The 22,743-nt window shown below is 39.8% G+C and overlaps 1 protein-coding gene and 1 pseudogene across 3 annotated transcripts; both read right to left on the reverse strand.

Annotated features, from left to right (window-relative positions):
- Positions 1-995: 995 nt before the first annotated feature.
- CCNL1 (cyclin L1) lies at positions 996-16,439 on the reverse strand. Of its 3 annotated transcripts, XM_054483982.2 has the most exons (11): positions 12,955-16,439; positions 12,567-12,641; positions 12,029-12,138; positions 6,228-6,348; positions 5,369-5,433; positions 3,474-3,573; positions 3,257-3,361; positions 3,030-3,171; positions 2,679-2,790; positions 2,480-2,578; positions 996-1,788 (listed from the first exon to the last, which is right to left on the reverse strand). In XM_054483982.2, the coding sequence occupies exons 1-11, from the start codon at positions 13,255-13,257 to the stop codon at positions 1,440-1,442; spliced, it is 1,581 nt and encodes a 526-aa protein (XP_054339957.1). In that variant the 5' UTR covers positions 13,258-16,439; the 3' UTR covers positions 996-1,439. The 3 variants fall into 3 exon arrangements, with proteins under 3 accessions (XP_054339957.1, XP_054339958.1, XP_054339959.1); XM_054483983.2 differs by lacking the exon at positions 2,480-2,578; XM_054483984.2 differs by lacking the exons at positions 996-1,788; positions 2,480-2,578; positions 2,679-2,790; ... (1 more) ...; positions 3,257-3,361; positions 3,474-3,573 and adding an exon at positions 4,220-5,124.
- LOC129032945 (keratin, type I cytoskeletal 18-like) lies at positions 15,813-17,472 on the reverse strand (annotated as a pseudogene).
- Between the last annotated feature and the right edge of the window lie 5,271 nt (positions 17,473-22,743).

The following is a 22,743-nucleotide window of genomic DNA, read 5'->3' on the forward strand; positions in this document are numbered from 1 at the left end:
AAGAAGTCTTAATGAACTATCTACCCTCTTTCAAGCATGAAGTGGCTAACTTATGCTGGGTCTTGTTAGTTTCTGGTTAGTCTTTATAGTTAGAACTATAACTGATTTAAGTAGCACACCCAACACTTTTATATCCTAATGAATCTTATCTCCTTCAAAGGAGTTGCCTCGTGAAGCTATTTTTTCCAGCCTCCACCACCTGCCATTGGTGAACACATTTTAAGTCTTTGGAATCCTTTTCAGAAGCTGTAACTTTATTTTTAAACATATCCTTAGCAGTAATACATCTTCCTCTTTGTGGGTGTATTTTATTTCTTGAAACAGCAACATTATCACCTGGAGCCAAGTTTAGTGGACAATTAAAGTAGGTAAAATAAATGTAATGGAGACCTTAGTGTAATTATAAAGCAATGCAACATTTTGACTCTGTAAACTGATTTCCAAAATGTTGAAAAAAATACTAAATGTGAGTAACTTGAAAACATTCATTTGGATAGAAATTCTGGCTTTTTCATCAAAACTTCACTTCTTTGTGATCAGCTTGTATTCTATCAACCACTCAAGTTCAGGGGCCTCACCTTTTCTCCTAGCCTACGTAAAAGTCATATAACATTAAATGCCTAAATTATACAGAACTGTTAAAGCTCAATAGTTACTAAGTTTTGGTTCATTCAATAGGGTACCTCATTTCAGAAACAGGACTTAAATCTGACTCAAAATTACCTTATGATACCATTCAAAAGCAAATCAGGTTTTTTGGTTTAGTGCTACAATATAACATTTAATGCCACATTGTTGGGCGACTCCCATTTACTTTTTCCAAATATATAGTGAAGACTTACAATAGCTCACAATGCAGTTAAGAATTGCACTTTAATAATCTCAAACTACCATCTAATGGAGGAAAGAATAAGTTTGTCAGAAAACCAGTACAGCCATTTTACTATTAAAATTTTCCTTTTTAATAATTTATTTAAATAAGGTATTTGAAGCAGTTTAGAAAAAACAAGATTTGTATTTTATTTCCTTGTAAAAATCTTTACACATGCAGACAAACCAGTGTTAAGAAAGTATTCACCATCATTTAAACAAATAACCACTTAAATAGAACAGTGTCTGCAATTTTATCTGTATAAAAATAAGATACATTTTTACAGAATTCACGCTCCAGTTCTTATAGCAATAAACAATACACAACTATAATAAAGTACAATTGAACCTGACCATGGTTTTTAATTAGATACTGCTAGGGCATTTTAATGTGCAAAAAAATTAACATAGTTCTTTTCAAAAGAAACTGTCCTCAGTGTTCTAGAGACCTAGAGGGTTTCAAGAAATCAAATCCTAATCAGTTTGCGTTTAATGTTTTGATTGAGTCCATACATCACACTGTAGATAGGCAAAACCAAGAACTGATGCAGGCTCAAAGGAAGAGAAAGTCAGCGCCTGTGCCTGCCATGTCCTGAGCGACTGCCACCATGGTGCTTGGTTTTATGGGACCTCTCAAAGGATCGAGATCGTTCACGCCTGTCCCTATGATGTCCCCTTTCATGCCTGTGTTTCTTGGCTGCATCTGAGTGATCCCGAGACTTGCTCTGAGATCGAGAACGAGATTTTTTCCTTTTATGACCATGTCTGTTTGAACTTTTTAAATCATCTCTGGTATGCTTGGCCTTAAGGTGAGGAGAACCATGATTATGATGTCTTCGAGGGCTTTCACTGTGACTGCGGGACCTGCTTCTTGATCTCGAGCTGTATGTTCCAGATCGACTCCGCCTATTATTATAGCTTAGATAATAAAAATTTGAAGTTTAGGTTCAGTTTCTATGGGAAACAGATTATTCTGGTGGTTGCTCATAACAGGTTCAAAACAAAACTACCAGCTACATAAATGACAAACCAGAACTTTTCAAAATCTCCCCACCCCTCACTGCTGTATACCCAAGCCTATATATAACATATTAAATCTTAAGCAAATGTTCTTATGTCTCTATTCCAAGGGGAGTAATTAGCAATTTGTATAGTGTCCTAGAGCTATGCTTTTTATTAAATATCTCCCACATGTTCAAAAGACATTGAAGAGCCACGAGGAGCTAACAATCTAATTACAGGCCTAAGGAAGATTCATTGACCGGTTAATTTGATTATTGGTTATTAATAAGGGGTTAATGAAACACATTTTCTAACTGAAATTTAAAAAAAAAAAGAAGTTTTCACATACGAACAATACTATGGCCCTCAAGCACTTTGTGGGTAGCTCCTACACTTTTCCAAACAACATGGGAGAAAATATAACAGAATGCCATTAAGATACTGTATGTCCGGAACATCTCCAAACTCATTTCTCATAATTTGCCTCATATTAAAAGCCTAATTCTAACCTAACTTTGAAAATAATCTATGTTCAATTTTTAAAGAAAAAGCAATAACCTTTAAAAACTCCAAATAAGACTGCTTCCCTAAGAAAACATTTACTTACTGTCTTCTTGGAGTATGTGATCTAGAACGTGATCGTGTTCTTGACCTTGATCGACTTGCACTTCTGCTATTTCTACTTCTCTTGCTGTCTTTTCTTACACTTCAAAAAATCATGACATATTAGTTACAAACTTAGTGTGTTAAAAAAGTAAACACATAAAAGATTCCTCAAGCCAGTTTTCCAGCCCAAGTATACTCACCCATTGTAAGGGCTTTTGGAAGCCTGTTGTCTATCCTCAGGTTCTTTTTTGACTGTCTTCACATTAATGGAGATTGGTGATTTCTCTTCAGCTTTTACTTCTCTTGGTGATGCTTTTAAAAGACATAATAACAACATGTTAACTACTGGATTTAACAGAGGGCCAAAAGTTGTTTCTAAATGTAGCTCAAAGTACCATGCTTCCACTTCCATGTTAGTTGACTGCCATGAGAGAACATAGTAGCAGCTTCTTAACATCATTTTCCTCTATGCAACTTTCAAATGTAAAAGCTCTCTAATAAAGACACACTTTCAGTGCCCCCGAGTCATTTTAATTCTAAATACATCTTACATGGCTTGGAGGCTGGAGAAAATCCACCCAGGGTTGAAAGGGCTGGAGTTCCATCCGGATTCAATCCCTTTGCTTTTAATTTGGCTTCTTGTAAGGCTACTTTTCTTTTTTCTACTTCTTTTTCCAGTAATTCATAGTTTGGCTGTAGGAGACAAAAAAAGTTAGTATTTCTTCCTTAGAGTAGCTTAGACTCAGCATGTTGGCACAAACGAGTAAATACAGAATACCTTTTTTCTGGTATAAAGCCTAAGTGTTTCTATGCAGATTTCCTGGATTTCCTCTTCTGTAGTACCAAAAAGAAGAAACCAATGGGGACGAGTTGGCAATGGAATCTAAACCATAAGAACAGAATGGTTTAAATTAAATTTTTGCTAAATCTGTATTGGAACCACCGAAAATTTGTGTGATTTATCCTACACAACAAAATGGGAAATATACACCTACCTGAAGTGCTCTAGCTGCAAGGTAGATGCAAGCACATGCTATAGTCTCTGGTTGAAATCGAACAAACACATTGGTTCGAAGACTGTCATTCATGTAATTCCTGAAAAATATTTCAACTGTAAGCTTGCATGTAAACAAACCAGTTCTTCTGAAGCTTACATAAAATTGGAGACTCAATCTACTTTATTCTTTTTTCTTCTCTTATTTATATTCACATTCTCATATTCTAGCATATAACAACTCTTAACTCAAAAAAATCAGTAAGCAATAAGAATTTAATACTAGGACCATATGCAATTTTCCTATATATGAGCAAGCCCTTTTAAATTATTTCGTATTACAATCCAAACTAGAAATTACTCCTAAAAAGTTAATATATTTCTGTAAAAAGCAATGCTTTTCAAAGTCAATTCTGACACGATTAGTTTCAGAAATGATAAACCACTCCAATAATACTTCAAGCCATTAATTACTGACCATCTCTCCTTTATCCACAATAAAAGCAGTGTCAACCAAGTTCTTTTCAAAAGCTCAAAATACCGTTAACAGGGGTAAAAAGGCATTTTCAGCAAGTAACAAGTTAAACTTATATTAAGAAAGCTAAGATACTTAGAAAATCTAGATAGGGAAGTAAAGAGCAATAAACACATATAATGGCCTTGTTTACATACCTTTTTTGTGACTAGGTAAAAGAGATAAACTATTTCAGTTAAAAAATTGCTGAACTTTTATTAATGAACCCTCCCCACAACATTCCTAAACTATCAAAGAAATTTTACAGGTCATTTAAAAGGTTAAGCTGAAATTAAATGGACTATTTTCTTAAAAATCCTAAACCATGAGAACTGCTATAATCCATTTTATGCAACACATACTTAAATGTCATGCATTTTATAAAAATAATGAGACTTTTCTAACATTACAAATATTTACTGAGTCCAAAAGAAGCATGGCAGTCATAAAAAGGACATCTTGCTGGGAAGCCCAGAATATAAAAATTACTTCACGAAGTCCTTCACATCAATAGTCTTAGGAAACAGTAGTTGTGGCTGAACCACAAACTCCTTGGCTTGACCTTTAAATAAGCCAGCACTCCAAATCACACATCTGCATCTCAAGAAGTCCAAGTGCTAAAGCATTTAAGCAATATTATAGTAACATCTCTTTTAAAAATGAAGTGCTTCTTGCTTCTAATATTATTACCCGCAATACAGCCAAGCAGTTATATAAATTAAGCCAGTGTGGGAACTGGTGCCCATTTTAAGCTGCAAGTTTGTAGTCTCCTTTGGTAGAATTCATGCTATACACACTAAAAATAAAAATTTAGTCAAACTCCTAATAAGAAACCATTTAATTCATAATGGCTGCACAACAAATCTATCAAAAATGAACTATTCATTTTGATAGTTACAAGTATACATTAAATACATAGGCATGTCAAATAGTTACTTCTAGAAGCAAATATACAAATCCTTTTGACACCCCGACAGAACTAGAAGATGCTGCCAGATGGATATGGACCACTTCAGTGAATCTCGGATGAGAGCTTGCACTGGATTGGCTGGAGAGCAGGGTAGCCAATCAGGCCATCCTGAGGTCATGGGCTGAAGTGCAGAGGGCAGAGTTCTATGACTTACCATCATGGACTACCCTTTAATTAAAGAGTAGAAAAAAGAACAAAGTTAAATTGAGTTCTCCATTAAAAGTAATTAGTCAAGCCAAGAAAACAGGAAGCAGAAATAAGCATTATTTACCTTTTGGTTAAAAAAACAAACAAACAAAAAACAACGAAAAGCCCCAAACTTATCTCATTATTTTGGAAAGGGAAAACGAAACTTACTTTATTTCTGCTTCTGTTTTCCTGGCTAGGAAAGAAATCTAAAAAAGTGACTTACCAGGCAGTTTGAACCAGGGTTTGATTACGTTCACATTCTAAGACTTGTAAATACATAACAATGATCTGAAGGACAAGGGAAAAAAACTCAATTTAGTATACTGGTAGTTCTTTCAGAGTAGAGTTCAATGAAAAAAGTAATTGAAAATGTTAGACTCAAGTTCTAATTGTGCATCGATAATACAGACCAATTTAAATGTACATAAGATTCTAACGTGAACTGTTACATGATCAGATTTTATATAAATTATGTTTAGAAGTATATTTCAAAATTGTACAGGAAAAAAGGCAATTAAAAGAATATTTTTCATTGGCACTTTACTATGTGATGGGCACCGTGCTAGATTATTTCACCTAATTTCCCAAGGTACATTTCTAACCCAGGTAGTCCTGACCCAGGTAACTCACTCTACGGCTTATATTGATAATGAAAACTAAGAGATGTTGGGAGAAACAAATTTCCAATAATGATAACAGTGAGCAGCCAACACACTTAGAACATTCTACCATGACGATAAGTGTGCCAGATACTTTTGTAGCTACACATTTATTCCTTGGAATGAGGAACTTTACATCTCTGTTTTCTAGGTGGAAAAACTGGGACTTTAACCACAGAAACAAAAATAACTTCTCTATGAGCACACAATTAAGATTTAAGATTTGAACCTACATTTTTGACTGTCATTTTACTGATAAACCTCAACATCCAAAAGAATGTTTTTCGATGAAGCCTGAACCTTTAAAAGAATGCTTTTTAAAACCAAGGTTAACGCTCAGATAGAAACATAAATTCATATAAAATAAAATTTTTAGAAAAGTCCTAATACTTACGAACCCAATTTCTGTACTCTACAACTCACCTTATGAGGATGCTTGACATGAACACAAAATCCCAACTCCTTTAGCACCCTCCTCTCTGCTTTGATAACTTGATTTTTGGTGTTAATGTAGTTCTGATCAAGGATCAGGGGGCTTGGAGTCCTATAGTTTGTAAGAAATAAAATCAAAACTGTTTTGCACATCCAAAAAATTTTATTTGTGGCATCTCCATTTTCCCTTCCAACCAACTATTGGCAACAGAAACCAGCTTTTTAAACTCCTGCAAACAAGTTAAAGCATTAATCTTGTGCTGTCCAAGTTATGCTAATTAAATATATACATCTACGAGACTAAGTTCCTAAAGGAACTAACAATTCTGTAATGAAAAAAATTCACTCTAATGTTCTTGAATTCATCCCTGCCAACATCTCCATTCTGCTTATATTCTAGGTGTATATATGTATGTATTTAACTTTAGTGATAGCATGATTTGTCATCACAAACCTCAAAGTCTCTCCAAGAGACTTTCCACTGGCCAAAGCAATGTGCTCCAGGCTGGTCCGATGGTAGTGGGTTATCAGAACTTATTAATATCAGTGTCACTAAAGTTGGTATACAATCCCCCACTGCTATTTGACTGGCAAAACAAACAAACAAACAAAACAACTAAAGTGCTCCTAAGATTTACAGTACTATAAAGTCCTCATAAGATCATACTGATTTTTCACGCATTCTATATGGCCAAAATTTTTCAAAAGTTGGGGGGGAACAGTGGGTAGTTAATCCAGATTCCCCTCCAATGCGGTAATATGTTTTTAATAATTTGTTCTAAGAGCCTACCTGTTTAAAAAAGTAATCTGAAAACTGAAGATTCAGCTCAATTACCCAAGTAAATTAAAAATCCTATTTAAAACTCCATGTGACCCATGAGATCCAGGCCCAAATTTGGTCAGGGTTGTAGTTATTAGGCAATATGCTTTACTATTAACACAGAAGAGAATGAAGGGCCATAATAAGGGAACCAGAACATATTCAAGGGCTCTGTGCCAGACTAAATTTTGGTAACTCAGAAGTTTCTATAATACAGAAGGCTTATGTCAGTGGTTTAATGCTTTAAAAGTAGCACATTCAACTGATGTTATCCCCAAATGTTTTATTACATAGTTTAAAAACTTACAATAAAAGACAATCTTATTTATGTCTTACAATTCAAAACTGATTTCTTCCTGAGAAGTTTCAGTCAGGAAAGGTTAAGAAATTGGGCTTTTGTTTTTTGTTGTTGGTCATGTCTGAAATTTACCCAAGTCCAACACATTCTTAGATCCAACCAACAAAAACTACTATTTTATCAAGACACTGATTATACGGTAAGTTTACAAGTAGAATACTTCAATATTTTTGTCCATACTCAGTTCATTTTCAGCCAAAAGACTTAAGAGTCTTTGCTCTAGGCAGAATACACGATCTATTTTTAAGACAGTCATCCTCTCTACCCCAATGCACACCAGATCCAGAAAAATGTAATCTCATATTTTTAAAACAAAAATCTATTTCAATACATGCACTGAAAGTTAGAAAACAATCTGCGATGAACTTTATTACCCCTATGGTAACATCAGAGTAAAAAGTCAGTTATCATACATTTTCCTTACTTTCTTCCATTTAAAATTATTACAGAAACTGGAATCCTTACTAAACAAAAATTGGCGGCGCTGACAAGATACAAGACAGCCGTTACTTAAAATGGCCTTCACTCAGTCCCATTCCTCACACCTATGAGGAATGAGGCCACCAGCTGGCCTCATTGAGCTGCTTTCTAATATTAACGTAATGATGAATCCATTTTATCAGGACAGGCGGCTACAAATTGCTCTTTGAAAATAAGTCAAACTTAATTCTCATGAAAACAACCTCTCTCTCTCTCCATATACATACATACATACATACATACATACATGCATACATATAAACATATTCCAAAGATCTTAAGGTCTATGATCAGGTTTTATCATCATAGGAAATTTGGAAAAAAGTTAAACCAACCTCAGACTCTTTTTAACTTATGGCTGCGTTATCTAATGGCTCTCCTTAACTGTCATTAAGAGAGAAAACAGCTCTAGTGTTACACCTGCACACCATTTTAACTCTTAACCCCTTGCAATCCAGACAGAAGACGGTATCATCAAAATCCCTAGTAAAATGTAATTTTATGAAAACATAGTTGTCTCATTTTTCTCCATTTGTTAATAAAAATTATCTATACCTCTTAAGATAACCTGCTTTAAGAACTGCCTTCAAATGGTGATATAATTCATTTGTTCTTGCAATTACACTAAAGAAGCTAAATATTTGTTTGAATTATAGCTTAGTCCCAAATCAGACTTAATGATGCCATATTCTTTGTTTTTGTGTCAAAATCCCAATGACATCAAAATAGATTTAAGAAAACCAAACCCATTATTTACTATAATTCAATATATACTTAACTTCTTGCTTAATCCTGCTATTTATTACCTGCAATTTTCAAAGTTAACTTTGTGGGTATATAACCCAAAACCAGACACCTTTATTTTGTTCAGAATTGGTTCTACCTCACAAATCAAGGGTGCACCAGTAATTTACAACTACCTGGTAGAGATTACTTTGTATCATAAATTTAAAAACTATATCTCCATCAATCAGCAGTAAACAAAGTCTCAAAGTATAAATTAGTACTTTCTGTTGCAACGAGCACATTAAATTAAGGCCTGCTAGAATTTCTTCCTCCCCAATCAGGTAAACTTTCCTTGCCAATAAAGTTTGAGGAGGTGACATTTGAAAATCTCTTTAAAAAAGAAGTCTTCATCTATTCAGAGAAAACTCAAAAATAATTTTCATTATCAACACACTAACTCAATCTCTGCTTTAAGTTTCTATTGTCCAATTTTTCTGATTTATACGAGATTTTCAGCTTTAGAAAATCCTGGTCTTTGGTCATTAGAAGTTTATTATGGTTTGTCAGAGGAGCTATTTTCCTTTAGCATGATTATGTAATTGACATATAACTCAACAACAACAAAAATTACAAAGTCCAAACATGGTTAGTTTCATTTATGTGTTACAAAGACTGAGAAATTTTGGAACCAGGTCTTCAAGAGACTATAACAGATTGGTAGTTTACAAAGAGGCATACTGCCAAGCAATATACAAAAATTTTTAATGCCTACTTAAAAGTAGAAACATCCTTTATAGGTATTTAAACAAACTGAAGGCCACCTGTAGAGCCACAGAATTATACTGTAGAAAGGTGGTAGACTAAATGACATCACTTAACACCCTTCCAATTCTTACCTATCCAATTTTTATTATCTATGGATACATTGAAAATACATCATATTTACTAATGCAAATGGTTAAACCAGTCTTTGAAAATTTTAATATGCTGCATCTCAAAAGTAAATATTTGGAAACTACAACAATGAAAAAGCAATCCCCCCTCTACATTTAGCTGTTTATTGTGAACTTAAAAGATAATTATCGAATCACAAAAAACTGAAGGAGGAATAGGCCAAACAATCCAGGATGGGGACTAAGCACTGGTACTTTTTAAAAAGCTCCTCTGCTAATTCTCGATGTGTAGCCAGGCTGAAGAGACCAATGACCTACAAGCGACATGAATAATGTATCTCCACTGTAACTGTCAAAGTCACACTACAATTTAAAGTTATGAATAAACTAGATTAAAACAAATAGCATCATTAAGACAAGTGATATGCTTTACCTAACTAATGCATAATACTGACAGTACTTTCTAATGACAGTAACCTATGCAAAAATAAATACAAAGCTATAGTTCTAATAACTTGGACAGCAAAGACAAAAGCTTATAACAAGAAACAGGAGTTTTTCTAAATGGTTCACCAGTGGCCAACCTGTTAGTCCCCGATTCCAGTGACCTATTCTCAGAGCACTGGCTTCTCCTTGGGGATTTTCGATACTTCACTCACTGTTGCCATGACGACAGCTTCATCTCTATGTACCACTCCACATCACCCAGGCTTTGGTAAATGTAGCTGGTCGCTGTATAGTCGGTTGCAAGGGAAAAAAGAGTTGAAGTTAATAACATATACAAGTTACGTGCTTGAGTAAACTTGTAATATGCATAGAAACACTTTTACATCCTGCTTTAAAAAAAGGCTTCCATGCAATTAACAACTCCTTTTAAATTTTGCTATAATCAGACTTCTAAGATTGAAACAAAATCAGTTTCTCTGTAATAATGACCCAAAAAACAAAGTTACATCAGACACAACAATCAGGTGAGATTATATTATTTTAAATTCCATGGTTTTTACAGTTAAGACCTATTCTGACATCAACGAAGAAAAGTCTTTAGTCTCACAGGAAAATTCCACGAAAGATAATCATGTCATTACATAATAGTTGGCTCAATGATTCAAAGTATACTAGGAAACCATTTCCTTTAAGCAAAGAGAAACCTTTGACTAAAGATAGAGCCTTGTATTAGTGTCATTACTTTAAACATCCTGAAGAATCAGCCAGGTATCTAAATACAGATTTAACCTCAGACCATACCAAAGACCAATTTGAAATCTTCCCAATTCCCAGGGACTCATCAACAAACCAAAAGATATTTTAGAATTTAAAAATTACTCTATCCCTGGACACAGTTAAGGTGAATGAGAAAAGATGGGGGAGAAAAAGTATGTAGGAAAACTGTTTCAGACTTTTTGACTAGGACTCTTTTTTTAAAAAAGAACTGTCTGTAGACTCACAGAATAGACTAGTCATCTTAAAGTTGCTTTAATATTTGCTTGTCTGAATAGTTCCATTACTGCCAACTTACAGATTCAGCCAATAAGGACTACTCATATAGGATACTAACAGCACTAACCAACATACCCAACCCCCAGAACAACTTATAATCCTTTCAATAACTTCCTTTCAAACTCAGTACAATTTGTCTAACATCACTACAATTCCTTAAAGAGTGAATGCAAAAACTATTCTACACCAAATATATCATTCTGCAGCATGTACTGAAAGTCACCTGTAGATGCAGGAAGTCCTGCAGCAAACTTTTTGGTACTGCCTCACAGGAACACATAGGTCCACATAAAATTATGTTACCACAACACCTAGGAGATACTATTTCAGTCTCTGTATTTTCTTACAACATCAAATAAATGGCCCTATCTAAAGGCAACCCAATCAATCTTACTTGTTAATTTTCTAACCCACTCACTGAGACTGTATCTGACCAAAACAAAATACCTGTTTAATCCCTTTGACTTCAAACTTCAAACTTTATCATCCTGCAGTCCTTTCAGATCCGGTATTATTCGATTTATCGTAGTTCAATGTTGAGAAGTACTCTAACAAAACCAACCTCAATTGATAAAGAATTAACTGGGACTTCGAGTAGAAAAACATAATCTACACAGAACTTTGCCACAATATTAACTTAAACTACAGTGTTTAAACTTCCAGCCTTCAGTCTTCCAGAGAGGGGAGAGGAAAAATAACTTACAGAATACACTCACACTTGAGCCAAATGTACTCCCTTTCTTGTTTAATCTTAAGCCACAGGCCTGGCTTCACAGCACTGTTAGGATTGTCCATAAATGCAACTGCCTCTACAAACTTTAGATAACCAGTTAATTATGTTTCTTTTTTCAAATTATTTTAAATACCAGTGTTCCTATATGAACTTTAACACCTAAATTAAAGTCCGTTTTCTTTTGCATCCGTATTCACTTGAGAGGAAAGATGTTTTGATTTGATGACTGGTGCACGGTACAGCAGTAGCAAGAGATGCTATGTTCAATAATGCCAATCTTACCTTTTTCCTCTTAACTGGCGGAGGTGGTGGAATACATTAATCACATCTCTTATTCTTCTAGGTGCTTCTTCGATTTTTGATGCAAGATTAATACAAGCCATAGCAACAATCTGAAAGAACCCATGAGCCACAAAAGCCATTGTTAGATTAAACTCACTTTGAAGAATAAACTTTAGAACACAAGTGGGACAACCTTTAGTAAAATTAGAGCGGACATCTCTATGCCATAGCCTACCAGCTATGCTAGTACTATACTTTTTGTTGTTTCACTCATCTTAATTTTGGTTCCAGAGTGAAGCTCAATCTTACAGGAGTTCTGCATTTAGTTGAAAATTGTACTTCTCGTTAAGAGAGCACTTAGGCTCGGGATCGATTTTGAACCACATTCTAAAGGTTTCCACTTCCTGGCGAGTGAGAACTAGGTACAAAGGCCTAAACTAAACCACTCCCTTTCTGGAAAAGCTGGCTGCTGACACTACCCTTACTCTGCCCATTTCCGGATGAAGAAATCCCTTTTATCCGCCTCCGCTGTGCTTACCTCGAAACTGTGTTTGACGAAAGATTTGGAGTAGAAAAAACGATGAAACAACACCTGCCCCGTTGCCATCGCCACCTGCAGACAAGAGAGGAGAACGGAAGCGCAGGGGTCAGGCGCGCCCGCTCCAGGCGCCGCCGCCATTTTGTGCCGCCGATCGCTTCCCTTTCCCCTCCCGCCGCCGCCGCAGCCGCGAACAGCCCGCTGCTAAGTCCTCCCTCCGCCTCCGCAGCCCCCCGCCCCCGGCACGCCCCGGCCCCGGCTGGGCCCCGAACGGGAAAGCCTGAGGGAGCCGTCCCCACTCTCCCGGGGCACGGTGATACTGGGATGCGGCGTAGGGGACGGAGGGGAGGAGAGGAGCGCCCGGCCGGCCGGGGGCCGGAACACTGACCTGCGGCAGCCGGAGGAGAATGCCGGCGGCCTGGATGAGCTCGCAGCCCAGGATGCGTAAGTCCGTCTCGCTGGGCAGGTCGAGCCCGTCCTGCATGGATGGGGTGGGCGAGAGCCTCTCCTCCGGAATCAGAGAGTGGTCGATGGTGAGTGAAACTTCCGAGTACAGGCGATCGCCGATCAGGATCCCTCCCGTCGTGGTCGTCGTCGTGGTCGTCGTCCCGGAGCTGGAGCCGCCCGCGCTTGGGGCGGCCGATGAGGCGGCGGCGGCAGCAGTAGCTGTCGAATGAGGCCCGGACGCCATAGTCTTAGCGAGCCGCACGCAAGCCCAACGCAGCCGGAACCCGAAACAAGACTAACCAGCGTTCTCGGCGCGACGGATATTCCCGTGACCGCCGGGTTCTGGGCCGCTTCACGCCGCGTGCGCTTCCGCCCTGACGTCACCACGCCGGGCCGCCGCGCGCCAACTAGTCCCTCCAGGCCGCGCCTCCGCCTCAAGCATCTGGGCCTGCCAGGGGAGTGTTGGGTGCTGCGACAGACTTTGGGGTCCTCAGAGGCTAACGAGGCCTTCTCTAGCCAAGGCCGGTCGAAACCACCTTGTTTGTGATACTAAGCCACACGAATAACGGAGCTTTACAAGATCCCTTATACCCAAAATAGAGGTGGCAGCATTGGCTAGCATCTCTGCGCCCCTTCGCCCTGCATTCCGGCCTCTTTAGCCTCGGCGCGGCTTGTGTTCCGCGTGTACCAAGGGAAGTGGCGGCCGACCTGAGCGCGCTTTGGTGGGTGGAAGTGGTGACTTTGTTGTCGTGTGTGGACGAATGTTTAATATAAAGTGACCCTCAAGGAATCTGGAGAGGGCTGCTTTACAGTATTTGAAGAACACAGGGCTGTGGACCGTATCGGTTACCAAATGAAAGCTCCCCGGGGAGCGTTTTTTTGCCGGTGTGGGGAAGTAGGGTGGAGGCATAGGAATGACCGCGAGGGTGGCTGCTTTCATAGCTCCGCTTGCGAAACTCCTGCCCGGCCTTTGACACCGCCACGGCTTTCAGTAATCTGGAAAATCCCTGGTTTCCAAAAATAGTCTTAGGGCGAGGACTTGACCGAGGTAATTTGATTATGCCTGGGAGTCTCTATTCATACATGGTTACCTACCGCCGGTAGGCAGAATAGGTGAAGTCAACCTCGTGTTTTTTTTGTTTTTTTCCTGTGATATTAGCTAGCAATTTCCAGCGTTTCCTGAACCTTGAAGTAAAAACAGTGATACTGATCTAAACTACTAGAATCTAAGTTGGAAGGAAAGGAATGCATCACGTTTTACTCTTGACGCTCAGAAAGCGATACCCCAAAGACAGAAGCTTTAGAAGCTGCCTCATAATGCAGGTCCCCCAACCTTGACTTGTTGCTCTCACTTTCCCCAAGTGCGGGGAGGTACTCTCTGAAATTTCCTTCCCTGACTCTAGAAGCCTCTTTGTAGAAGAAACAATCGCATTCCTCCCCTCACTGAAATCTCGTATCCTATTTCAGAAAGACAGAAACGCAGCCATGCCTGGAGGGACTTTTTCACAAGATAACTCAAAAGAAAATTATTTACTAATTAATTTCTGTCCATTCATTGTTCCTAATAATCATTTGCTGCTCCTCAAAATAAATGTCTACATTTCCCATCTACCCTTTCCCCTATGAAAAAAGGATATAAAATCTTCTGTTCCCCATTAAGCTACTGGGTAATCATTCTCCTGCTTTTACCCCGGTGTTATGTATGCCTTTTCTCCTGTTAATCGCCTATTATCAGTTGATTTTTTTTTCTTTTTTTTTAGTTGGAGTCTCACTCTGTCGCCCAAGATGGAGTGCAGTGGCGCGATCTCGGCTCACTGCAACCTCCGCCTCTGGGGTTCAAGCGATTCTCCCACCTCAGCCTCCCCAGTAGCTGGGATTACAGGCACACACCACCATGCCCAGCTCATTTTTGTATTTTTGTAGAGATGGGGTTTTGCCATGTTGACTAGGCTGGTCTTGAACCCCTGACCTCAGGTGATCCGCCTGCCTCGGCCTCCCAAAATGCTGGGATTACAGGCATGAGCCACCGCACCCGGCCTTATCAGTTGATTAAGTGAACCTTCAGCGGGCAAAGTTGTTTTAAAACGTACTGATACTTGAGCTTTGCCTGCAGATGTTGATGTCATTGATTTAAGGTGGGCCCAGCCAGTGGTTCAGTTTTGCCTGTCTTCCAGTGATTGGAATGTACAGCCAAGAGAGTGAAATTATGGTGCTGGCAGAAGTATTAACCTATCTGGATGTCACTGTCTTCACTTTCTGATTAGGCTGCTTCCAGGGAATCTTTCCACCTCAATATTTATGAGATATCTATAATTTTATAACAAACTTTTAAAGGAGCCTCGGTTTCCTTAAACACAATTGATGACACCAGTTTTCTGGTTTTCTTCCCATTTGTTTTTAGAGCCAGGGTCTCACTGTGTTGCTCAGGCTGGCCTTGAACTCCTGAACTCAAGGGATCTTCCCACCTCAGCCACCTGAGTAGCTGGGACTATAAGTGGCACACCACTGTGCCTGGTCAGTGTTCTGGTTTTGATAATCTATGGTTGTGTGAGATATTATCATTGGGGAAAGTTGGAGGAATATATAGGAGAAGCCTATTTTTGCAACTTCCATGTCTTATTTCCAAATAAAAAGTAAAAACCCTAATTGATTATATACTTCATTAAAACATTGGACTTCAATGAAATCATCACCTATATTTGTAATGACTTGAGAGTAATATAATTTAACTTTTTTTTTTTGACCTCTGAACTTTTTATTGGCCTCCTGCTCCCCAAAGGGTACTCTGCTTCTGCTGGCTTAATGTCTCAGAACTTTGGTGTCGTTGGTCTCAGATACCACTTTGCCATCCACCATCCAGCAGATGGTGGTCTTTTGGATGGTTTGCATGGAGTTGCTGCTGTGCAGGGCATCACCAAGATTGAAGTCCTTGCCATCTTCCAGCAGGCGGCGGTAGGTGGCGATCTCAGCCTCTAGCTTGACCCTGATGTTCAGCAGGGCCTCGTACTCCTGGGCCTGGCACTGTCCCTCTGCCTGGGCCTGTGCCAGCTCTGACTCCAGGTGCAGCAGGATCCCGTTGAGCTGCTCTATCTGCAGGGCATAACGGGCCTCCACCTCCCTCAGGCTGTTCTCTAAGCTGGCCTTCAGATTTCTCATGGAGTCCAGGTTGATCTCCAAGGACTGGACTGTATGTCTCAGCTCCGTGAGCGTCATAGCAGCTCCAACCTAGACGGACTGCGTGGTGACCCCTGTGTTGCTCTCCTCAATCTGTTAAGACCAGTACTTGTCCAGCTCCTACTGGTTCTTCCAAGCCAGCTCGTCATATTGGGCCTGGATGTCTGCCATTATCTTGGTGAGGTCCTGAGATTTGGGGACATCTACCTCCACGGTCAACCCAGAGCTGGCAGTCTGGGCTTGTAGGCCTTTTACTTCCTGTTCGTGGTTCTTCATGAAGAGCAGCTCCTCCTTGAGAGCCTCAATCTGTCTCCAGCTGCAGCCAAGTGACATTAGTGTCATGGATTTCGTTCCCATGGATGTTGTTCTTCACAGACTGGCGCGTGGCCAGCTCTGTCTCATATTTGACTCTAAAGTCATCAGCAGCAAGATGGGCATTGTCAATCTGCAGAACGCATTGTCCACAGTATTTGTGAAGATCTGAGCCCTCAGGTCCTCAATGGTCTTGAAGTAATGGCTCCAGTCTCTGACCTGGGGTCCCTTCTTCTCCAGGTGCTCCCGGATTTTGCTCTCCAGCCTCCGGTTCTCGGTCTCCAGGCTCCTCACTCCGTCCAGGTAGGAGACCAAGTGGTCGTCAGGTTTTGCATGGTCTTCTTGGTCTGGATGCCTTCCATTCCTGCCAGAACCCCGGCCATCCCCGCGGTCAGGCACCCGGAACTCATGCTGCCCCAGAAGCTGGTGGAGTAGGACATGGAGATCTGGCAGCCAGAGCTCCCGGCGCCTGCACAGACGCTGGCCATGCTGCTCACCAGCCGGGAGTCGTAGCTGGGCACCTGGACAGAGCCCAGGGACCGGTAGTTGGTGGAGAAGGCGGAGTGAGTGGTGAAGCTCATGCTGTCCAGGGAGGAGGGTGAGAGGACAGAACTCAGGCTTTGTGGACCAATTTAACTTATTTTTAAGACTTATCTTAATGGAAGATTTTCTCCTCTTTAGAGTCTTCCACCATGCCTCTGCAATAAGCTGGCTTGGTGGTGTCTTGATATACTTTATATTTTTACCCACTATGTTCATGGTTAATCCAGTAAAGTTTCACAGGCATAGGAGGGAGAAGTCTGGGGGATGAGGGTGGGAGGAGGGTCCCTTGCTCTCTAGCAGTGCTCCTCTCTACTTCTGAGATCTGTTCCCAGTGGACCTCTGCTCTCTGCTTCCTGTATCTGGCAGTCATTTCCAGGACAGCAGAGCCATCCAGGGCAGTTCCATAATTTTGTGCCCATTTCCCACTCATTTCTGACAGAACCTTTCATTTTATTGAAAACACATGATTATTTTTACTGTTCCTCCCTCCCAGCTTCAACAAAGGTGGAGGGGGTGGGTCAATATTTTATATAGGTATTTACTTAGCATTAACTCATCAAACTGTCGTGTTATTTTAAACTTTAGTTTCACTTTTTAAAAATCTATGACACACTCTAATTGGAGGTGACAAAAAAAAAAAAAAAATCATGGATAATCCAGAGGATGGAAGGCATTGGGGCTAGTGGCTCTACTCCACAAGGTTTTGTAAGGATGGAGGTTTTAAAAAAAATGAGTCTATATCTGTGGATGGAAGGAAAAAATAATTTTAAAAAATGATAACTCTGTCCTATTCTTTCAGGGTCAAATTCCAGAAAAGTCATACTTTGGAAATTCTTTTCTTTCTCTTTTCCTCCCCCCGCCGCCCCGCCCCCAACCCCAAAACACACGCACCTTTTTTTGAGACAGGGTTTCACTCTGTCACTCAGGCTGGAATGCAGTGGCATGATCACAGCTCACTGTTGCCTCGACCTCTCTGGGCTCAGGTGATCCTCCCACCTCAGCCTCCCAAGTAGCTAGCATTACAGACGTGCACCACCACTAATTTTTGTATTGTTTTGTAGAGACAGGGGTCTCACTATGCAGCCCTAGTTGCTCTGGAACTTCTGGGCTCAAGAGATCTGTCCACCTAGGCCTCCCAAAGTGTTGGGATTACAGGAGTGAGCCACAGGGCTCTCAGCTCACTGCAACCTCCGCCTCCCGGGTACAAGCAATTCTCTTGCCTCAGCCTCCCCAGTAGCTGGGACTACAGGCACACACCACCATGTCTGGCTAATTTTTGTATATGTAGTAGAGATGGGGTTTCACCATGCTGGCCAGACTGGTCTTTACCCTTGACCTCATGATCCACCTGCCTTGGCCTCCCAAAGTGTGTTTCTTGTTTCTCTTACTTTTGAGGAAGGTTGCTTTTCCAAATGTACCTATTTACAAAACATCGACATTAAAATGCAGATGTGGGAAAGACCACTGGGCGCAGTGGCTCACACCTGTAATCTCAGCACTTTAGGAGGACAGGGTGGGAGGATCACTTGAGCCCAGAAGTTTGAGCCCAGTCTGGGCAACAAAGTGAGACCATTCCCTCTTTTTTAAAAAAAAAGAAAGAAAAGGAAAGAAAAAGAAAACAAAAGTGGAAAGGGTAAGACCTAGTCACAATTATAAAGGATTCAAAGTTAGGAAGAGTGAAGCTCATGTTTTTTTGTTTTTATTTTATTTATTTATTTACTGAGACAGGACCTCACTCTGTTGTCCAGCCTAGAGTGCAGTGACATGATCAAAGCTCACTACAGCTTTGACCTCCCAGGCTCAAGTGACTCTCCCACCTCAGCCTCCCCAATAGCTGGGACTACAGTCAAACGCTACCAAGCCCAGCTAATTTTTAAAAATTTATTTTTTGTACAGACAGAATTTTACTACATTGCCCAGGCTGGTCTTGAACTCCTGGGCTCAAATGATCCTGCCGCTTCCACGTCCCAAAGTGCTGGGATTACAAGTTGTGAGACACTGCACCTGGCCAAGTCCACTTTTTTTTTTTTTTTTTTGAGATGGAGTCTTGCTCTGTCGCTGAGGCTGGAGTGCAGTGGCACAATCTCAGCTCACTGCAACCTCCGCCTCCCGGGTACAAGCAATTCTCTTGCCTCAGCCTCCCCAGTAGCTGGGACTACAGGCACACACCACCATGTCTGGCTAATTTTTGTATATGTAGTAGAGATGGGGTTTCACCATGCTGGCCAGACTGGTCTTTACCCTTGACCTCATGATCCACCTGCCTTGGCCTCCCAAAGTGTGTCAGCCACTGCACCCAGCAACCAAGCCCATGTTTCAATTGTATATGTTGGTGCAATAGTAATTACGGTTTTGCCATTTTAATATCAAAAAACGCAATTACTTTTGCACCAACCTAATATAAATGCATTATTAGAAATGAATCCAGGTAAGTAAGATGAGACTACTGGAAAGTAAATGATTGAATTCCTTGTCACTCTAAGAAAAAATGTAATAGTAAGTCTGTAATTGTACACACACAGCAGAGGTCTGAATAGTAGACCCTGAGTTCACCCATGTCTAAAAGGAAATCCAATGATAAATAAACATATCATTACATATTACTGTTTCAACACAGGCAGGCTTCCAGCGACAACTGAAGAGACAAGTGGAATTGTCAGTGGCCTACCTGAGGCTACTGAAGAATGATACACCTGATGTTTAAATTAGTTCTCATTTTACTAGACTCTGTAGCCTCTCTGGGGAGCATGGTTTTCATTATTTAAATTTCAGGTTCTTTAATCTTAAAATCACAATTGGCATCATTCCATTAATTTCTTCAGCAATCACCAGTAGACCACAGGAATTTAATACCTTAGGCAAATTAAGTCCCCAGCTAGAAGGAGCTACACTCAATACACAGAAAGACAAATGTTAAGGTGACCAGCAAGTGTAAAAAGCAGGCAGAGAAGGGATAAATCGTCACGCTTGTTGCCATTATGGAGAAGGTATAACCTTAAGAAGTTGCTAATCAAATTTCTATTGATGGCAGGGACAGTGGAGCACCTGACTTTATGCATGAGCTGTTCATGTAGTTAAATGACTATTATAAAACATGACCTCTCTGTTATATGACTACACACACTCTGAACTGGTTGTTCTCTTCATTAGAAATAGAGTCACTCTGTAAATGATTTGTAATGAACACTTAGGCATATGCTGCCTGGTACATCTCCTGATAGCCCTGGCCTGGAAATTCTGCTGCTGACTCTGTTGAGAATTAGTCCTGAGACTTTGGGCAAACATAGTTTTCTCATCTTTAAAGTGAGGGAGTCTGACCCTTGCAGGTCTAAAATTATTTGACTCTGGTCATAAACATATCTTGAACTTCAGACTCATTTTTGGTTCTTATTTCTTCTTTCTGTGTTAATCACCAAGTTCTGTTGGTCCTTCCTTCTAGGAAGGAAATTGTTTTTGAATCTCCCTGTTCTGTCTGTTCTCACAGCTACACATCTGCTGTTACATCATGGTTGGACCATTATAGTAGCCTCCCAAATGGTCTCCTTGTCTCTATTTTCTCCCATCCCTTATTTGTCCTGGGAAATCTCTCAATCTTTTTGAAATACCAATTTCCCTACCTCACTTTTTTGAATAAAAACTTTGGAGGAAAAAAATAGAGATTGTGACTTCTCGGCCTTTTGACTAAGATCAAGTGTAAAAGATAGAGATCAAACATCTTTTGGCAGTTGAGGCTTTCCACAATCTAAATTTACCTTGTCTTCTGTTTCTTTGTCACATTACCACCTCACCTTATTCCCCACTGTGTTTCTGCCTGAACCAAGACCAACTGGACCTGTCTGCTCACTGATAAACATATCATTTACTTTCCCTCCTTCTATTTCTCAACCCTGCAACATTCTTACTATTCCTCCTTGTTAATCAAATCCTAGTAACTTTTTTGAGATTTAGGATGTTCTATGTTTTGCTGAAAGCCTTCCCCCACCTAATCTAACTTATACCAATTTTCTCCTTTCTCAGAGCCTCTCCTAGCATGTATGATCTCTAGTATGTATTTTGACATGATTCCTTACTATTATATGTTATTACTGATCTTATCATGGGTGTATGTCTGGACAAAAATAAGACCATTTTACATGTATTTTGCATCCTCTACAGCACCTGGTAGACACTGTGTGTATGTTAAGGACATAATCAGCACCCGTGGACTGAATTTGCCCACTTGTTTTCTAGTGCCTTTCAAAGACAACCTGGTTTTGCCTTTTCCTTTCCATTCAGGAGCTAATTCCATCCTCACGTGTCTGTCCTACCAATACAGCCCCTCTCTTCCTAATAGAGGGTCCAGGGCCCCCATTTATCCTGTTCTCTTTGCAGCACTTTGTAGCAGATCAGCTGTGTTTCCACATTTGCTCTTTGTTTTCTTACAGTGGGCTACTTAAATAGTCCATAACTTCTGCTCCATACAGGCACGGGCTGCAGAACAAGAGGCCTGTTGGAATTGCCATAACCAAAGAGATTGTGTATATTGTGGGGGCTGGGGAGTGGGTGGAAACTCACAGAAAGCAGTATGGTGAAGGGTTTTGGTGTCTGGTATACACGTAGGCTCTGGGACAGTTTTGGAGATAGGTCTGGAAATTGGGCATATGTGACTGAGATGTATGGCCAATGGCAATTTCATAAACAACTATAAAGTCAACAAACCCACAAATTTGCTTTTAGAGCTAAAGTTAATATTATCCAGTTCAGTCTCTCTTTTTTACACACAAGAAAACTAAGGTCCAAAGAGGTACTTGCAAATAGTAGATAATAAATATTAGCTGATTGCAAATAATCTAATCAAGTTAGTCTTTAGACAGATTCATTCTTTATGGTATTTAATGTCAGAACCAACTAGTCTTGGTTTTAGTCAGCAATTCAAGACTAAATCATACTTGTCAGCATGATAACTAAACAGGACCCATCAAGGGAATCTGGCTTTGCTGACACCTTGATTTCAGACCAGTGAACCTGACTTAGGACATCTGACCTCCAGAACTATAAGAAAATAAATGTCTGTTGTTTTAAGCCATCAAGCTTCCTGTAATTTGTTACAGCAGCCCTAGAAAATATACAGTGACCTTAGGGATTCTTCAAGTAAAGGTAAACTTCAGTAATATCTTTATCTCAATAGCACCGGAAAATCAGATAAGCCATATTAATTATGTTTTTTAATGTTATCAGATGTGGGCCACCAGCCTTAAGCCAGGGGGAGCTTTGTAAGACAGGAAAATATAAAATGATAAAAGCTTCTCTACCTACAGTTTTCCTGACTCTGATTCTGAGTGCACAACCAGTGAAAATTGCAGTGAAGAAATGCGTATTTATTCCTCCCCTGGGAAAAAAAATACCATCAAAAGCTACTTGACTAGAGGTAAATTAATTTGCTTATTTAGGCAATTATTTAAGCTCAGTTTACTCACCAATAAAATGATAACATCTACCACAAAAAATTGTTAGCACGTAAAATGATTATAGATTAATTCATGTATTTTCCAGTCCTTGGAAATGCAGATTCCCTATGTGGTGTTGGTCAATGGTTAATGCCTGTTGTTTTGGCCAGGGATTTTTGATCTGCCAGCTGTGAACAGTTTGTCTTCATTCATTCATCTTTAAATTCTTACTTATTAATTGACAACTAAGTACCAGGTTCTATTCTAGGCATTGA

This window comes from Pongo pygmaeus, chromosome 2 (genome assembly GCF_028885625.2).
Source record: "Pongo pygmaeus isolate AG05252 chromosome 2, NHGRI_mPonPyg2-v2.0_pri, whole genome shotgun sequence".
NCBI lineage: Eukaryota > Metazoa > Chordata > Mammalia > Primates > Hominidae > Pongo > Pongo pygmaeus.